General features: G+C 48.6%; 1 protein-coding gene across 1 annotated transcript in view; it reads right to left on the reverse strand.

Moving 5' to 3' along the window:
* The window catches only part of IGDCC3 (immunoglobulin superfamily DCC subclass member 3), a 29,630-nt gene extending 11,675 nt beyond the window's left edge, over window positions 1-17,955 (reverse strand). Inside the window, exon 1 of the mRNA XM_030814580.1 lies at window positions 17,183-17,955. Coding sequence (XP_030670440.1) covers window positions 17,183-17,222 — 40 coding nt within the window. The 5' untranslated portion in view covers window positions 17,223-17,955. The remainder of the gene's footprint in view (window positions 1-17,182) is intronic.
* Window positions 17,956-18,635: the final 680 nt, after the last annotated feature.

Below are 18,635 nucleotides of genomic sequence, written 5' to 3' on the forward strand. Positions count from 1 at the left end.
GGGCAGGTGCAAGAGGAGGGTGTGGTCCTCTTCATCTGAGGCTCCTCCTTACCTCCCTTCCTTATACCCTCTCTCAACTCTTTGGTCAGTCCTGCATATTCCTTAGGCATCCCAAGATTTCTGTGAGACCCTGGGCAGGCAGCATGCTCTCAGCCACAAATGAAGGGAGTGGATGAGCCGCTCTTCAGGGCCCCTCCAGCCCTGCCTCCCCATCTGTCTTCATGGACAGGATCCACAATCTCTGGGCCAGCAAACTCAGCTTAGCTGGAGTCTCCTAAAATCTTCCACGCACATCTGGTTCATAAGCAATAGTATTTTTTCTTTTTTTTCTTTTGAGACAGGATCTCACACTGTCACCCAAGCTGATGTGCAGTGGTATGATCCTAGCTCACTGCAGCCTTGACCTCCCAGGCTCAGGTGATCCTCCCACCTCAGCCTCCTGAGGAGCTGGGACCACAAGCGCGCACCACCACGCCCAGCTAATTTTTTAATTTCTTTTTTCTTTTTCTTTTTGAGATGGAATCTTGATCTGTCACCCAGGCTGGAGTGCAATGGCATGATCTCGGCTCACCATAACCTCCGCCTCCCAGGCTCAAGCAACTCTTCTGCCTCAGCCTCCCGAGTAGCTGGTACTACAGATGCACGCCACCATGCCCAGCTAATTTTTGTATTTTTAGTAGAGATGGGCTTTCACCATGTTAGTCAGGCTGGTCTCAAACTGCTGACCTCGTGATCTGCCCGCCTTGGCCTCCCAAAGTGCTGGGATTCCAGGCGTGAGCTACTGCGCCTGGCCAATTTTTGTATTTCTTATAGAGACAGGGTCTCCCTATGTTGCCTGGACTGGCACAGCATTTTTTTTCTTTAGGAAGTTTGAGGAAAAGGGATGTTGGGGCCACTTCGGCCCCCTCTAGTTTCTCAGGGTGGAACATGTTTGATTCACAAGTGTGTTTATGCCCTGGCTTGTGCCAGCAGGCCACAGAGCCGGGTGGACTGTCCCTCATATTATGTCTCTCTAGGGACAGGGTCCCTGGGCAAACACCAGGAAGTGGGGCTGAGGGCTGGACTTCAGGGCACCCTGAGATCTGAACAAGTCACCCTGCAGGCCACTGTGTTGCTGATGACAGTACAGACCAGCTAGTGTGTTAGCATTGAGTATTTATGTCTGGTGTTGGTGGTATTGTGTCTGTGGCTGGTGCACGTGACAGTGGTGCTGTAACTTTGGCTCTTGATACTTTACACTCTTGCGGATATCTGTTGGCCTGGCAGGGACAGTTTTGGGTCCCTCACTTCAAGCTGGGTGATGGGAAGGGGGTGATGGGCAATGGTCTTCCAGGCGTGAAGGCCAGAGAAAGCAACAGGGAGGACAAAGTTCTGCTTGGCAGTAGGTGGGGAGAAAGGAAGAAGGCACCTTTGTTCACAGCGATCTGGGAAGGAATCTCCCAGCATCGCCCTGCCCCCACCAGAGGTGCGACCAGGCTGAGGGGAGAGACAGAGGGCAGAGAGTGAGCTTAGCAATTCACAGGCTGGAAGGGAACAGAAACAGGCAGGAAACAGTTCTTGGACACCTCTATAAATCACCCAAGGGGAGGGGCCTCCTGAGAGCCAGATCTAGGGCCGCTCAGGGAGGGGAGGGGGACTCTCTTCCTGGTCCAGGACCTCTATCGAGGTCAGGCCTGGATCTGATTAGACAGGCTCCAGGGGGAGGTGGGGGGCAGCAAAGGGTCGAGGTAGAGTGCTGGGAAGGAAGCTCAGGCCCCCCACCCTTTGGCCATAGCCAGACTCCTATCCGGTGTGTGATGGTAAAAAGATCTGGGGGCATGTTTGGATGGAGAGTTCAAAACATAACCTTTGCAAAAGCGAGGGGCCCTGGGGCCCTGAGATGCCGGCTGTCCCCACCTCATACAGCCATTCAAGAGGGGCATTTGTGAACCACAGACTCTTCTGAAGGCCACCGAGGCCCATTCCCTCCTTGTATCTATCCCTGCCAAAGACCAGGGACACGCAGCCTTCTGGATGTCCAGCCCCTCCTCAGGCAGCTGGGATGATTATCATGTTTTTGCTTACTCCAGACACATGCCTGAATCCCATACACTTCTACCCACTGCCCCCAACTTTTCCCTTTAGAACGATATTTTCTTTTTCTTTCTTTTTTTTTTTTTGTTTTTTTGAGATAGAGACTTACTCTATCACCCAGGCTGTAGTGCAGTGGTGCGATCTCAGCTCACTGCAACCTCTGCCTGCTGGGTTCAAGCAATTCTCCTGCCTCAGCCTCCCAAGTAGCTGGGACTACAGGCACGCACCACCATGCCCAGCTAATTTTTGTAATTTTAGTAGAGACAGCGTTTTGCCATGTTGGCCAGGCTGGTCTCAAACTCCTGACCTCAAGTGATCCACGTGCCTCAGCCTCCCAAAGTGCCGAGATTACAGGCATGAGCCACCACACCCGGCCTACATTTTCCAATATAGTGGCCAGCTATTAAGCACTTGAAATGTGGCCAGTCCAAACTGAGATGGGCTGTAAGTATCGAATACACATTGGATTGTGAAGACCTAGTATTAAAAAAAGAGAAAGAGAAAAGACCCTAATCTTAGGGAAATGCAAATCAAAACTACAATGGGATGTGTACTATCAAAAATACAGAAAATAGCAACTGTTGATGAGGATGTGGAGAAATCAAAACCCTTGTGCACTGTTGGTGGGGATGTAAAACGGTGCCGCTGCTGTGGAACACAGTATGATAACTCCTCAAAAAATTAAAAATAGAATTAGCATGTGATCCAGCAATCCCACTTCTGGGTATATACCCAAAAGAACTGAAAGCAGGGTCTCAAAGAGATATATGATAATGTCTATAGCAGCATTATTCACAATAGCTAAAAGGTGAAAGAAACTTGTGTCTATTGACAGATGGATAAACAAGATATGCTATATCCATAGAGTGGAATATTATTCAGCCTTGAAAAGGAGGAAATCCTGACACATGCTACAGCACGGATGAACCTTGAGGACACTATGCTAGGTGAGATAAGCCAGTCACAAAAAGACACTGTGGAATTCTACATATATGAGGTACCTAGAGCAGTCAAATTCATAGCCCACAGGGCCTTACATCATCAGAAGACTTTGAGTAAGTTTCAATCATCAACCATCCCACGTCTGTGGTAGCTACAAGCCACATGTGGCCATTGATTTATTTTTTGAGACAGGGTCTTGCTCTGTCACCCAGGCTGGAGTATAGTGGCATGATCTCAGCTCACCGCAACCTCCGCCTCCCAGGTTCAAGCGATTCTCATGCCTCAGCCTCCCAAGTAGCTGGGGTTACAGGCACCTGCCACCATGCTTGGATAATTTTTTGTATTTTTAGTAGAGACGGAGTTTTGCCCTGTTGGCCAGGCTGGTCTTGAACTCCTGGCCTCAAGTGATCCTCCCAGCTGGGCCTCCCAAAGTGTTGGGATTAACAGGCATGAGCCACCATGCCCAGCCTCACATGTGGCCCTTTAAATTAGAATTACAGCCAGGCACGGTGGCTCATGCCTGTAATCCCAGCACTTTGGGAGGCCGAGGCAGGTGGATCACATGAGGTTGGGAGTTCAAGACCAGCCTGACCAACATGGAGAAACCTTGTCTCTACTGAAAATACAAAATTAGCCGGGCGTGGTGGCACATGCCTGTAATCCCAGCTACTTGGGAGGCTAAGGCAGGAGAATCGCTTGAACCCAGGAGATGGAGGTTGGGGTGCGCCGAGATGGCGCCATTGCACTCCAGCCTGGGCAACAAGAGTGAAACTCCGTTTCAAAAAAAAAAAATTAGAATTACATACAATTAAAAGATTTAGTTCCTTCCTCTCACTAGCTTCATTTCAAGTGCTCAGCAGACACAAGTGGTTACTGAATACACTATGGGTCAGTACCAATAGAAGAACTTCAGTCATCACAGAGAAGTCTATCGGATAGTGCTGGTCCAGACCTGAAGCAAGGCCGTGGACTCCCCTACCTCCTCTGCTGCCTTCTCTCCTGCTCATGGTCTCTCTGGCCGTCCCAACAGAGAGCATCCCTCCTCTCAATCCTCATCACTGGCCAGCCTTGCCCTTGCCTGCACTCTCCCCTCTTGGCCACATGGACTCAGAGACTGATGACGAGGCCCACATCGGATCCCACGCTAGGGCTGTCACGCTGCAGGGCAGGGAAGGCCCCACATGGAAAGATTTCTGTTCCCAGTGGGGAAATACTTGCTAAAACTTTGTTTGCTTTTGTGGTTTTTTTTGTTTTGTTTTGTTTTGTTTTTGAGACAGGGTCTCACTCTGTTGCCCGGGTTTACCTCGACCTCTTGGGCTCAGAACTGTTTGAGGTAGTGGTATAGGGAGGAGATTAATGGTAAAGGTTCTGGAATCACACAGAACTGAGTTCAAATCTCAGCACCACCATTATGGGCTGTGGGATCTTGGGCAAGTGATAGAATCTCTGGAAATCTCTATTGTCTCACTTATGAACAGGGATGATCACAGCTCACGTCACTAGAGCCACTGCAATAGGGGGATTCAGTGAGCTATGTTCGTAAACTGCTTAGCACAGGCCTTGGCAGAGAGCAAATACTTGCTATCTGTTCTTGAGGGAAGATGGTATAATCTTGAGTTAAAAGGGAACTGAGAGGTTGTGGAAGAGCAGGGCGGGGGGTCAGGAAGAAATGGTGGTGTCTCTCTTCTCCAAGGGGCAGCCTCTTTCCTCAGAGGGGATGAGGCTCAGGGAGTGCATGGTGGAGCTCAAGCTGTCTGGAGAAGGGAGTAAAAACTGAATTTGCAAGGCCCGAATGGTGTGGGGGGAGGACATGGGGGGGGGCAGCGAGCAGCAGGGTATAAACCACAGCCTCTTCTACCTTACTTCTGCCTGGGGGCTTCACAGGGGTCCCAATAGACAAGCTGTCAGTTGGAAGAGGCCACTGGGTAATTGAGGCCTTGATTTCTCTAGTAAAATGTTTATGAAGCCTATAAACCCAGCCCTTTATTGGCCAGGCTCATTCCGGGGGCTGGATGTGGCTCTCTGAGGTATAGTTAAAACACCTGCTGAACTCAGGCGCCCGATGGCTACTCTGGCCTCCACGTGGACCCACCGGAGCCACCAGGAAGACTGCTAGTGGGGCACAGCTGGCGCAAGATGGCCCCTGGAGGGCAAGGAGGCCAGCCATGTCAAATGCTCTTTAAACTCCTCAAGGCACCTGCAAATGTCCCATCTCTAAAAGTCTATGAGGAGAAAGGTGGTGGAGAGAGCCCTGAATCCGGGAGAGGCTGGCCACTTGCTCAGGGTCCCTGGTGGGGTAGTGGTCTTGTCATCAGGGTTCTCTGGCCCAGGCTCACCCTTCCCAACACTCTGTCCCATGTACCCATCATCCGGGTCCCCACTTAGCCCCTGACTTTGGCTCTGCTAGACAAGAACCCCCACACTAACTGGCTGTGATCATCTGGGGTGGGGGAAGCATGACTTACTTCCCTGGGCTTCCAAAGGAGCGTCTGAGAGTTGAATGAAGGCTCTGAACCTAAAGAGTATGTTTTGAGAAGGGGTAAGGCTGTGTGGCATCTGGGTGTTGGAGTGGGTGGGAGTTCGTATGGGAAGATGGGTGTCTGGCATTTACAAATAGCCTCAGGGGACTGTGGTGGCTTTGCTGGGGGTGACTGACCCATCTGGGACTTTGCCTAGTGACCCTGCTCTGAGAGGCCTCTGGATGCCTCTGTCTGCCTTCCTGGCCTCCTCAAGTCCTTCACCACCTGCCTTGGGTCCCTGAACCCCAGCCCCTCCCTACTCTCTCCCTCACTACCACCAGCTCACCACTCCCCCGCACCCAATTCTAACACCAAAGGCAACTTTGTCTTTCAAGTCAGCAGCCATAAATCCACATCTCTCCCCTCTCACAGCCACCTCTGACAAACAGGGGCCTGGATGGGGGAGAGGTGGGGGGCAGTGGGAGGTTGGATTCCGCTTGGGAACATCTCAGCATCTAGCTGTTGGTCCCCTGGCTGGTGGACTGGGTGAAATGGACTGCAAGGCCAAAGGCGTGGCTGCAGGGGAGGCAAACAGGGCTCTCAGCAGCCTCTAGGCTAGACTTTTACAACCCAAGGGGAATAAAACCGCTTAAAGCCCTGCTTTTAATTACTCAGCCCCATACTTTGGAGGCTCCAGTTCTTCCTCCAGATCAAGCCATGAGCAACTCCTCCCTCAGTGAAGGGTGTGAAGTGTGCCTGGGGCTCTGTGCTGTGGGATGCAGGAAGGGCGCCTGCCTTAGACAGCACAGGGACTGGAGGGGGCCCTCCCTGCATTTCGTGGTAGCCTCTTACATTCAGGGAGGAGGGAAAGGGAGAAAAGCATCTCTTGCTCCATGTGACCACCCCACCAACCCCACGGCCAGGTTTTCAAAAGCAGTCCCAGTTTCAAGTATTTGGCCCTGTTTTCATCCTACATATCAGGCAATGAGTCAGGACATGTCCTGGTTTTTGGTTTGGGAAATATAGTCATCTGTCCTATTTACACAGCAGACCCACTGAGTCAACTGTAAGCATTCATTCAAGAGATACTTACTGAATGCTAATGTCTCAGACAGGACATTCTGACACCCCAGGAGCAAACTCTCTCCATCCCACAAATCCGTCCTTAGATGTGCACACCCAAGCTCCTAAGAAATAGAAGGATGATGGCCAGGTGCAGTGGCTCATGCCTGTAATCCCCAGAACTTTGGGAGGCTGAGGTGGGCAGATCGCTTGAGCCCAGGAGTTTGAGACCAGCTTGGGCAACATGATGAAACCCCGTCTCTACAAAAAATACACAAATTAGCCGGGCATGGTGGCCTGTGCCTGTAGTCCCAGCTACTCAGGAGGCCAAGGCAGAAGAATCACTTGAGTCCAATAGGTTGAGGCTGCAGTGAGCCATGACTGTGCCACTGCACTCTAACCCAGGTAACAGAGTGAGACCCTGTCACACACACACACACACGCACACGCACACAGACACACACAAAAATAAAAAATAAATAAGAAAAGAAAGAAAGAAAAGAAAAGAAAAAAGAAACATCAAAAGGATGAAAGCACCAGAGCCAGGATCCTAGGTCACTGTCACAGTAATATGGTTCTGAAAAACAAAGACCTGCAAAGGCCATCAATGGGCAAAGGTTAGATATTACTTCCATCTGTATAACTCTGAGAGGTAGGGATTACTAGCCCTTCTAAGGCTCAGACAGGTTAGGTAACTTGCCCATGGTCACACAGCCAGTCAGTGGTGTTAAGGCAAACATTTGGACTTACAATGGTCTGACTCAAAATCCAAGGCTCTTTACCTTCATCACAAAGCTGTCCTCAGTGGAGAAATACATATTCAAATGACCCTTAAACATGACTGATGAGGCCTAGACTCACCCAGAAAAACACAGAGGCACACAACATGCTAGACCCTTACTGCCACCCTTCCTACTCACACTCAGAGTCACCCATGACACAGCAGGCTTCACTTCAACTCCCCCAGGGTTTGGTGGTAGGTTTTATAGAGAGTAATTAATGCAAATAAGCACCATGATAAGGTGGTATTATCACCCCCACTAATGGGCACTGTGCCCCCACATGGCTCCTAATTTCTATTGATACAGGCAAATAAACAACCAAGATGGCTCTTCCTTGAGCAATTCCAACTCTGCCCTCCAGCAGATCTGAGCTGTGAAGTCTTGAGAGGGTGGGCCTGCAGGTCTATGCCTGTAGTCTAGCCCATTCGGTTGTATAAAATAGAGGACTGATTTATTTTCCTGTTTTGGGGGCTTGGGGGGAAGCACTGTGAAATGCTAGTGGCATCCATGGAGTAAAAGGGTGGCCACGAGACTCAGCTCTTTTTTTTTTTGAGACGGAGTCTCGCTCTCACTCAAGCTGGAGTGCAATGGCGTGATCTCAGCTCACTGCAGCCTTCACCTCCCAGGATCAAGTGATTGTCCTATCTCAGCCTCCTGAGTAGCTGGGATTACAGATGCCCGCCATAATGCCCGGCTAATTTTTTTGTATTTTTAGTAGAGCCAGGGTCTCACCATGTTGGCCAGGCTGGTCTTGAACTCCTGACCTCAGGTGATCTGCCTGCCTCGGCCTCCCAAAGTGCTGGGATTATAGGCGTGAGTCATCATGCCCTGCCGAGACTCAGCTCTTTTAACAACTGGATATGTGATCTTGGTAAAGGCAAAGCCCCTCTTTGAGCCTCTTTTCCCTCCTCTGTAAAATAGGGAAATGCGAGTTGGACAACTCAGTGACTGGGTCTCATCCAGCTGCAACCTTTGAGGCACATCTTCCAAATACCAGCCAATGGTGCAGGGTCAGGGGCTGGGAGATGACTTGGAATTCCTCTCTGCCTTGGACTTGAAAATGTCCAGGCCCAGCAGAGCCCCTCTCCACAGACTGTGCGGCTCTGCCGGTGTCAGGGTCACCAATCTTCCTTATGTAAACCTGCCCAGTCCCACAATATCCCTAACTTCCGTCATTCTGGTCAGGACACCGGATCTCCCTCACCTCCCGGAAGGGTGTCTGGTTAGGGGGGCCTAGGCTGCAGCTATTAAGTAAATTGCTTTCACATGACCACAAGGACAACTCAACAAAAACAGATACTTCCCCGGAATTTCCAGAGCCATATATTAGGATTTGTAGGAACTAATATAGTTGGGGTTTAGGTAACAGAGAGGCAGGCTGAGATCAGCTCCTGTCTCTGTCAGATTCCCTCTGGGACCTTTCGTTTCCAACCTTGGTTTTCTCATCTGTAAAATGGGAGTGGGGCAGGACAGACAAATAATCTCTAAGGTCCACACTAACATTAAGATTCTAGGATAACACTGGGTAAAGTGACCCCTCTCCATCTGTCAGTGGCCTGTGAACCAGAGAAACTCCATCTTAAACAGGAGTTGGGTGAAATGAGGCTGAAATCTACTGGGCTGCATTCCCAGACGGGTAAGGCATTCTAAGTCAAAGGATGAGGTTTTGTCAGCACAAAATACAGGTCATAAACACCTTGCTGATAAAACAGGTGGCAGGCCGGGAGTGGTGGCTCACGTCTGTAATCCCAGCACTTTGGGAGGCCAAGGCGGGTGGATCACCTGAGGTCAGGAGTTCGAGACCAGCCTGACCAACATGGCAAAACCCTGTCCTTACTAAAAATATAAAAATTAGCCGGGCATGCGTAATCCCAGCTACTTGGGAGGCTGAGGCAAGGCAGGAGAATTACTTGAACCTGGGAGGCGAAGGTTGCAGTGAACCGAGGTCATGCCATTGCACTCCAGCCTGGGCAACAAGAGCGAAATTTCGTCTCAAACAACAACAACAATAACAAAACAACAAAAACAAACAAACAAAAAAACAAAAACAGGTTGCAGTAAAGGAGCCAGCCCAAGCCCACTAAAACCAAAATGGACACGAGAGTGACCTCTGGTCATCCTCACTGCTACACACTCCCACCAGCGCCATGACAGTTTACAAATGCCATAGCAACGTCAGGAAGTTACTCTATATGCTCTAAAAAGGGGAGGCATGCATAATCCACCCCTTGTTTAGCATATCATCAAGAAATAACCATAAAAATGAGCAACCACCAGCCCTTGGGGCTGCTCTGTCTATGCAGTAGCCATTCTTTTATTCCTTTACTTTTTTAATAAACTTGCTTTCACTTTGCACTTTGGACTCACCCTGAATTCTTTCTTGCGCAAGATCCAAGAACCCTCTCTCGGGGTCTGGATTGGGACCTCTGTCCTGTAACATATTTCTGGCAATCACAGAAGGACTATAGTGCAGAATCGCTGACCCAACGGCTACCTTTGGGTAAGTGTTGGGGTCCTGTAACATATTTCTGGCAAACAATGGAAGGGATGATACCGAGGAGACACCCCAACCCAAAGGAAATAGACTGCAGTGCTGACTGGAAGACTTTGGGTAAGTGATGCGGTACCCAGGTAAAGAATGGGATTGGGTTAGTGGCCCAACTTCAGGGAGTTAGACTCTCTCCAAGACAGAGTGGGTTAAAGGCCCCTCTTAATAAAAGGCAAGGATGCTTGACCGACCCCGGGTTAGAGGCCCGACTTAGGAGGGTTAGAGTCCCTTCTAAGATTTTAGGGGGTTAGAGACCCCTCTCAGTAAAGTCCCTCTTGGCTAAGAACAGGTTATGGGATGTTAACTGCTATCTCTTTGGATTAAGCTGCTTTGCACTCTTTGCTGATGGCTGTGGGTGACAGGATTAGGCATGTACAGGATCTTGGGACATGGGGAGCTTTTTCCTCCCTAAAACGGGAAACTCAAGAGCTGATAGGGTTGCTGGAAAAGATCCCTGCTTGACTGACAGCAGCCACCTGAACTTTTCAGTGTCGCTGCAATGGGTGGGTCTTTCTCTGGCCTCCCTGATCATTTCGCTTTCCCCACCCTGCCACAGGCGATGCTTTTCTTTCTCTCCTTTCTCTTTCTTATCTTTTCTATTACTCAGGGCGACCATCCTGCCCAGAGACCATGTGTTGAAACTTCTAGTTGGAGGTTGGATTAAAGATGACAGGCCCATCTGGGGGCAAATTTAAGCCTTGACAGTTTGATATTGGGTGCTAAGCAGAGTAGCTAATGTCTATGTTTTGTTATCACATGTATTTTGCTCTGGCCAGAATGAAAAAAAAATAATTTTCCTTCATAATGCGGCTTGGCCCCTGGGGTGATGGTGGCATAAGCCGGATCAGTTGGGCCACTCAGGGAAAGGGAACCCAGAAGCCTGACATGCCGGCAAAAGGGAAATAATTCCTTACCAGTCAGATTTTAGGTTTCTCTCTCTCTGTGCAAACGGTTGAATGAATGGAAAAAACAATCTTTATCTCCTTTGTAAAGTTTTGATTAATGCAAAAAAGAATTCCAAGGCTAGTCTTAAGCTGGTGTATTTTGTGCTATGAATTCGTTTTTCTGTGTCGAGGAGGTACTTCAGGATAAAACATGGGCTTAGAACACCTGTATGTCCGCTTTTCAAGATGACTCAGCAAGCTGGTCGGTCACAAACTTGGTTGCAGGTCCCTGAAACGAACAAAAGCTGGATGAAGTCTCCACCTTGCTTTATGTTCTTGGGAGCTTCACCTTTTAACCACGTGGCGGTACTTTCTTTTGGTCTCTGTCTTCAGGGAACAGGAATTTTAGGGTTCATGTCATTGTTAACTCAAAAAATCATATTAAATAGTTAAAAGCTTTTGCAAGCTCAAAATTAACTACTTTAGATTTCTCCTGAGAAAGAAAATAGAGATGGGCCCATCCTGTAGCTCAGTAGCTAAGGTTTTTGCACTTTCACAGTGGTGGTCTGGGTTCAGTTCCCCATCTAGGAAGTAAGTCATTTATGGTTTAAATATCTGTGTGACCTTGTCTATTCTCTTCTCTGTGTACTGTTTTAAATTTTCCTTTCTCTAAGCACCTAGGAGGTTATTTTTGGTAAAGATCAGAAGCTAGAAATATTGGCCGCTTGGCATGGCTAAAGTTGGGTAATAAGAGATCTGAAAGGAAATAATCCTTTCAGATATTTCCTTCAGATAAATATATTTATTTATTTATTTATTTAAATATTTTTTTGAGATGGAGTCTCGCTCTGTTGTCCAGTCTGGAGTGCAGTGGCTCAATCTTGGCTCACTGCAACCTCCACCTCCTAGGTTCAAGCTATTCTCCTGCTTCAGCCTCCTGAGTAGCTGGGACTACACGCGCCTGCCACCATGCCTGGCTAATTTTTGTATTTTTAGTAGAGACGGGGTTTCACCATATCGGCCAGGCTGGTCTCGGAACTCCTGACCTCAGCCTGCCTCAGCCTCCCAAGTGATCCACCTGCCTCAGCCTCCCAAAGTGCTGGGATTACAGGCATAAGCCACCACGTCCAGCCTGAGACTTAGCTTTTTTTTTTTTTTTTTTTTGAGACAGAGTCTTGCTCTGTTGCCCAGGCTGGAGTGCAATGGCATGATCTCGGCTCACTGCAACCTCCGCCTCTCAGGTTCAAGCAATTCTCCTGCCTCAGCCTCCCGAATAGCTGGGATTACAGGTGCGTGCCACCAGGCCTGGCTAAGTTTTGTATTTTTAGTAGAGACGGGGTTTAACCGTGTTGCCCAGGTTGGTCTTGAACTCCTGACCTCAGGTGATCCGCCCACCTTAGCCTCCCAAAATGCTGGGATTACAGGCAAGAGCCATGGTACCCGGCCAAGAGTCAACTCTTATCTGCACTTCTGCCTGGTGTGTCCTAGGCGAGGCTCTATACCTAGTGCATAATTAAAATCTCAAATTTACCAAGGTTTTCACCAAAAATAAAAGTTGCTAAGAGTTAACATTATAACATGTAATTGAAACTACTAAAGAAACAATTTCACATGCAAGGTGTGCAAAGAAAGTAAAATGTGTTTTGGTGAAGGATTCTAAGAAGTCACGAGAATGTGGATTTTTTTTCTGCCTAAAGTGTTAAAGGATTAAGTAAGAAAAAAATCTAAAGTTTAAACAAGGTGTAGAAGGTTCATAAAAATTAATTGTAAGATATTCTGTGCGTGAACATATTGGCTAAAGTCGTATTATTCAGTTTTTCCATAAATTAAACATTGGAATAGAAGCACAACAGGTTTTTCTTAGAGCACTAATCTGCTCTTTCACAAAAAAATGTAAAGAGTTATAAAAGGTTTATAAGAATCTTACCGGCTGGGTGCAGTGGCTCACACCTGTAATCCCAACACTTTGGGAGGCCGAGGTGGGCAGATCACAAGGTCAGGAGATCGAGACCATCCTGGCTAACATGGTGAAACCCCGTCTCTACTAAAAATACAAAAAATTAGCTGGGTGTGGTGGCAGGCGCCTGTAGTCCCAGCTACTCAGGAGGCTGAGGCAGGAGAATGGTGTGAACCCGGGAGGTGGAGCTTGCAATGAGCTGAGATTGCACCACTGCACTCCAGCCTGGGCGACAGAGCGAGACTCCGTCTCAAATGAAAAAAAAAAAAGGATCTTACTTTATGGTTAAATATTAACATTGGGTAAATATGTCTATAAAGTTTTATTAAAAATTGGGTTTAACATTAATAGTACATTAATATAAAGGTGAAATTTGACTTATTTGGTACAAAAATCATACAGGAAGCATTGTCAAATGTGAAATGGTGTTTTGCTTTCTTTGGACTGTATTTGCATAAATGTGTTATTGGTATATGGTCCAAAGTTATGGGAAACTCCTATAATTTTAATATAACTTGGTGTATGTTATTAATAATTATAATTGTTATGTAACATTTTGTGTGCCACAGAAGTAACCAAATTTCCTTATCAATTGTGGCTTTAATAGTGGCTGTCCTAAGACTTTTTATCATCCAGGCAATTGTTGTCTTGTTTTAATCCTCTTTAAAAGGTGGTTTATAATCAACTATAAAACTCTAGCAGTTGTTCTTAAATGCAGATTTCTAATAACCTTGGAAATTGTAACATTAGAAAAGAAGAAACAACTTGCAGAACTCTCATGAAGAGCTGGAAACTTCACGAATATCAGATAGAATAGGAATCAACTGAATTAACTGAACCAATAGAAAACTCAAGTAATCTTTTTAACTTTGCTTAAAACGTTGCTGATCCTTTGCTTTGTTTTTCAGAGTCAAGGAAATTTTTTTTGCACTATTTGCAGCTTGTAGCAATTGAGTAAAGTATACTGCTGTGAACAAAATTTGGAACATATTTGTTTCTTTCTACCTGATTTCTCCAGAATTTGGAAACTAGTTGTGAGTATTCTTAACTTATGGCAATATAATTATTTGCATATAAGAATCTGTTTTCTTTTGTAACAGGACTCAGTTGGAGAAACTGATTATTTTACCAAGGCTTTGACTGGAATGATGTGCTTTCCTTTAAGGAATCAAACTTGACTTGTAGAGCTAATAAAAGCCCTTTGGGGAACTCATCTCGTACCTTGCCTACACAGTCCCTGTACAGGGTTTCTGACCTATGACAAGTAAAGAATGTCACTTTCTCACAGGTCCAGGAGCCCCAAGTTATCTTGGGACCTCAAAAAGAGAGGAATTTACCCAATTCATAGGTATCTGAGGGTACAAGCCCATGGCAGGGCTCGGCTTTAAAAAAGTCTCATCTAAGGTTCCTTCTATGGAAGAGATTTCCGTCAAAGTCAATTTTAAAAGATCCTATGTGAAAAATAATTATTATTGCTGCACTGTATACAAATAATCAGGCCAAGCATAATAAAGCATATCAGTCTTACCATGATTTGTCTTTAGTAAAAATGGGAAACTGGACAGAGAAATATTATGTTTCAAGAACTATGGTACACTTATTATTAAAGTCTAGTCTCATGAGTTGTTTTTAAGTTTGTTTCTGCAATTTAGGCTAACTCTGTTTATTCCTGTGAACCAACAAGTAATTTCTGTCTGCTGTTCATAAGAAACAAGAGGGATGGGTAATGTAAAAATCTGGATCAGTATTCCAATTTTGGGCACATTACAATCAGCTAACAACCCCATATCAGCTTGGTTCCAACAGTTGCCCAGTTAATGGAAACCCTTCTAATTTAGTTTACTTGGAATAACTTTACTTATTTTGCTTTACTCTAGTGGAATATATTGTGGAGTATCTTTGTAGGAATACAGGACAAGCTTACTTTTTTCTTTCTTCCTTCCTTCCTTCCTTCCTTCCTTCCTTCCTTCCTTCCTTCCTTCCTTCCCCCTCCTCCCTCCCTCCCTCCTTCCTTCCTTCCTTTCTTTTTTTTATACAGAGTCTTGCTCTGTCCCCAAGCTGAAGTGCAGTGGCACAATCTTAGCTCACTGCAACCTCTGCCTCCCAGGTTCAAGCAATTCTCCTGCCTCAGACTCCAGTGTAGTTGGGACTACAGGCGCCCGCCATCATGCCCGGCTAATTTTTTGTATTTTTAGTAGAGACGGGGTTTCACCGTGTTAGCCAGGATGGTATCCATCTCCTGACCATGTGATCTGCCCACCTCGGCCTCCCAAAGTGCTGGGATTACAGGTGTGAGCCACCGTGCCCAGCCTCAGATGGGTAAGGCATTCTAAATCACAGGATAAGATAAGATAAAAAGGTCAGCACAAAATACAGGTCATAAAGACCTTGCTAATAAAACAGGTTGCAGTAAAGGAGCCGGCCTGAACTCACCAAAACCAAAATGGCCACGAGAGTGACCTCTGGTCATCCTCACCGCTACACTCCCACCAGCGCCATGACAGTTTACAAAGGCCATGGCAACATCAGGAAGTTACCCTATATAGCCTAAAAAGGGGAGACATGCATAACATGCATAATCCCCCCCTTGTTTAGCATATCATCAAGAAATAACCATAAAAATGGGCAACCAGTAGCCCTCAGGGCCGCTCTATAGAGTAGCCATTCTTTTATTCCTTCACTTTTTGAGACAGAGCTTCACTCTTGTCACCCAGGCTGGAGTGCAGTGGCGCGATCTCAGTTCACTGCAACCTCCACCTCCCTGGTTCAAGTGATTCTCCTGTCTCAGCCTCCCAAGTAGCTGGGATTACAGGCGCACGCCACCACACCTGGCAAATTTTTGTATTTTGAGTAGAGATGGGGTTTCACCACGTTGGCCAGGCTGGTCTCGAACTCCTGACCTCAGGTGATCTGCCCACCTTGCCCTCCCAAAGTGCTGGGATTATAGCCGTGAGCCACTGTACCTGGTCTTATTCCTTTATTTTCTTAATAAACTTTGCACTGCGGACTTGCCCTGAATTTTTTCCTGAGTGAGATCGAAGAACCCTCTCTTGGGGTCTGGATCAGGATCCCTGTCCTGTAACACATCCATTAAAGGACACTCTCCTCTCATGCTATGTCACCTTGCAGACATTTACCCTTGTATTCTTTGCTTCCATTGCCCCCTCTGCCTGCAACTCTGTTGCCCCTTTCTCTACCACCGCCTCCATCTTCCACGTCTGCCAAAGGAAGCAGATTTCATTCCTAACTCTAACATGATGCCTGCACGTCTCCTACCCCTTTTCAGACTGTATTAGAGTTGGCTGTTCATGAGTCTATCTGCCTACCCATCGAAGACCTATGAGTCCCTTAAGGGCAGGGAACAGACACATTTATCTTTCTACCTCCAGCACCTAGAACAAATACTAGGTAAACACTAAGTCCTCATAAACTGTTCCCTGAATGCTGACTTAAAGGGTCATATGTTCTTGGGGATCACTCCTCATCATCTTGTCTTCCACGCAAGTCCCCAGCCTGCCACAATTCAATGGCTCTCCTCCAACAAGTTACTAGAATTCCTCTATTGAGTCTCAGCTTCTTCAATGAAAAAGAAGAATGAGGCTAGGCCCCTGGCTCTCAAACTTGGCTGCAGATCGTAATAACCTAGGGTGCTGCCTAACCATGCAGATTTCCGGACCCTGCTGCCAGAACTTCAGATTCATTGGTCTGGTGTAGTGCTCAGGAATCGGTGTGTCTACTAAAGCTCTGGAAGTGACCCTAGGATTGGGACACCCTGGCCACGCAGGTTCTTGGGAATCCGGACCAGGGCAGAATCTCAGCCCAGCCCCACAACCCTGGCTCCCAGCCGGCTGCTCCGGGCAGCCTGATTCTGACTCCAACGCCAGGAGGTGAGGGCAGAGTGGGGAGCGGAGTGGGGCGGGAGGAGCCTGGGGAAGCCCGGCCCCCGCGGGGCCCCAGTGCAGGCATTCAGCTGGCGGGCGGGGTCAGGCCCGAGCCTGGGTCCCCGAGAGCCGCGGTGGCCGGGCGGCAGGAGTAAGTGGGACCATCTGCTCCACTCTTCGGAGGTCGGCGCTTTGTGTCAGGCTCCCATCCCCCCCGCTCTTCTCCCTCCTTCCCCGCTCTGCCCTTTGACTCCGGGCCTCAAAGGAGAAAAGCACTGGAGGTCCTGATGAAAGTGGGAGCGTGATGGGGAGCGACAACAGCCGCCGGAGCCCCGGCCCGAACGGCCCCAGGCTCCCCGGCCCAGGACGCGGCAGGGGCGGCGGGCGAGGGCGCGAGCCGGGAGGACGCGGCGGGCCCCTTCCCGGCGGCCGGGGCCGAGGCGGGGGCCGGTTCCCACAGCCGACCGGGCCGCGCGCCGCCTTTGAAGTGGCCGCAGCTGCGCCCCGGCCCGCGGCTAATCCCCGCCGACGCGGGCGTCCCGCCCCCACCCCGCATAGCAATAGTGTCCGAGCTGAATGGCGCTGGCTAATTACCTCGCTCGCACCACCGCGGGTGAATGAGAGAATCCGGCATTGTGCGCGGCGAATGGAGAAAATAAGACAGCCATTGTCCTCGCACGCCAAACGAGGGTTTGATGTCGCTGGGGCGAGCGAGGCACCATTTCCCGCCACCCCCTCCCTCAGAGCCTCGGATTCCCCAGCTGGGCCCGGCCCCGGCGCACTCGCGGCGGCGGAGGGAAACTAAGGAAGCGGTGCCTGTCTCCCCGAGGAAATAGGCCCTTCACCTTCCGTGGAAGCTGGGCGGACACGCGCGGCCCCCGGACTCGCCCTCGTCCCTCCCTCCGGGCTCCTCACCGAGACTTCTCCACCTGCAGATTCTCAGGGGCGCTCTGAGCGCCCAGTTGTCCTTAATTCAGGAAAAACAGGCACGGCTCTGCATTCAAAGACCTAATCCCATTTCGCCGATACACACCAAACACTTGGAGAAAGAGTGGGGAATTTACATACCTTAGTGCCCAGCTGTGTGCCACCAACCTGAAAGGACCGACGAGGTTTAGGCAATGGCTGGGAGAGATGCGGGTAGAGAAGGCAGGAGAGAAAGACTGGGAAAAGAAGAGGGAAGATGGGGCACTGTGGGGAGCCTGGACTGATGAAGAGACTAGAGGAGTCGGTAAGAGGGAAATGGTCAGAAAGGGGAGGTCTGCAAAGCAAGGCCTCAGAATTTGGATTTAATGTCCCAAGCACCGAGGCCACTGTTTTGACCGAGATGCTCCTGGAAGCCAAGGCACCATGAGAAGCCCGGTGAGGCTGAGGCACTTCTTTTTTCATGAGAAGCCCGGTGAGGCTGAGGCACTTCTTTTTTCACAAGTGAGGATACGAGGTGACTCAACTTAGAAATCAATCAGAACTAAAGGAAACCACGGTGCAGATGGACAAGCCGATGGTCACACTATTTATGCATTCAAGAGATTCTTTGTGCCACGTCAGGCTGCTTTTTCACCATCACCACCAAACAAAGTGGGTTTTTTTTAAAGGCGGGGGTTGGGAGGTGGGTGGGGAGATTACACCCTTCAAGATCAGGAAGTGTCTTATCTTTCTGTGCTATCCCTCACAGAGTACTTGGCACAGAGGCAGACAGGTGCAGGATAGATACTCTTGGAGATTTGCTGATATGAGATTTGAGAATGGACCTGCTTTTTTTTTTTTTTTTTTTTTTTTTGAGATGGAGTCTTGCTGTGTCATTCAGGCTGGAGTGCAGTGGCCTGATCTCGGCTCACTGCAACTTCTGCCTCCTGGATTCAAGCGATTCCCTTGCCTCCGCCTCCTAAGTAGCTGGGATTACAGGCACGCACCACTATGCCCAGCTAATTTTTTTGTTTTTAGTACAGATGGGGTTTCACCATGTTGGCCAGGCTGGTCTCGAACTCCTGACCTTAGGCAATCCGCCCACCTCAGCCTCCCAAAGTGCTGGGATTACGGGCGTGAG

Source organism: Nomascus leucogenys, chromosome 6 (genome assembly GCF_006542625.1).
Source record: "Nomascus leucogenys isolate Asia chromosome 6, Asia_NLE_v1, whole genome shotgun sequence".
Taxonomy (NCBI): domain Eukaryota; kingdom Metazoa; phylum Chordata; class Mammalia; order Primates; family Hylobatidae; genus Nomascus; species Nomascus leucogenys.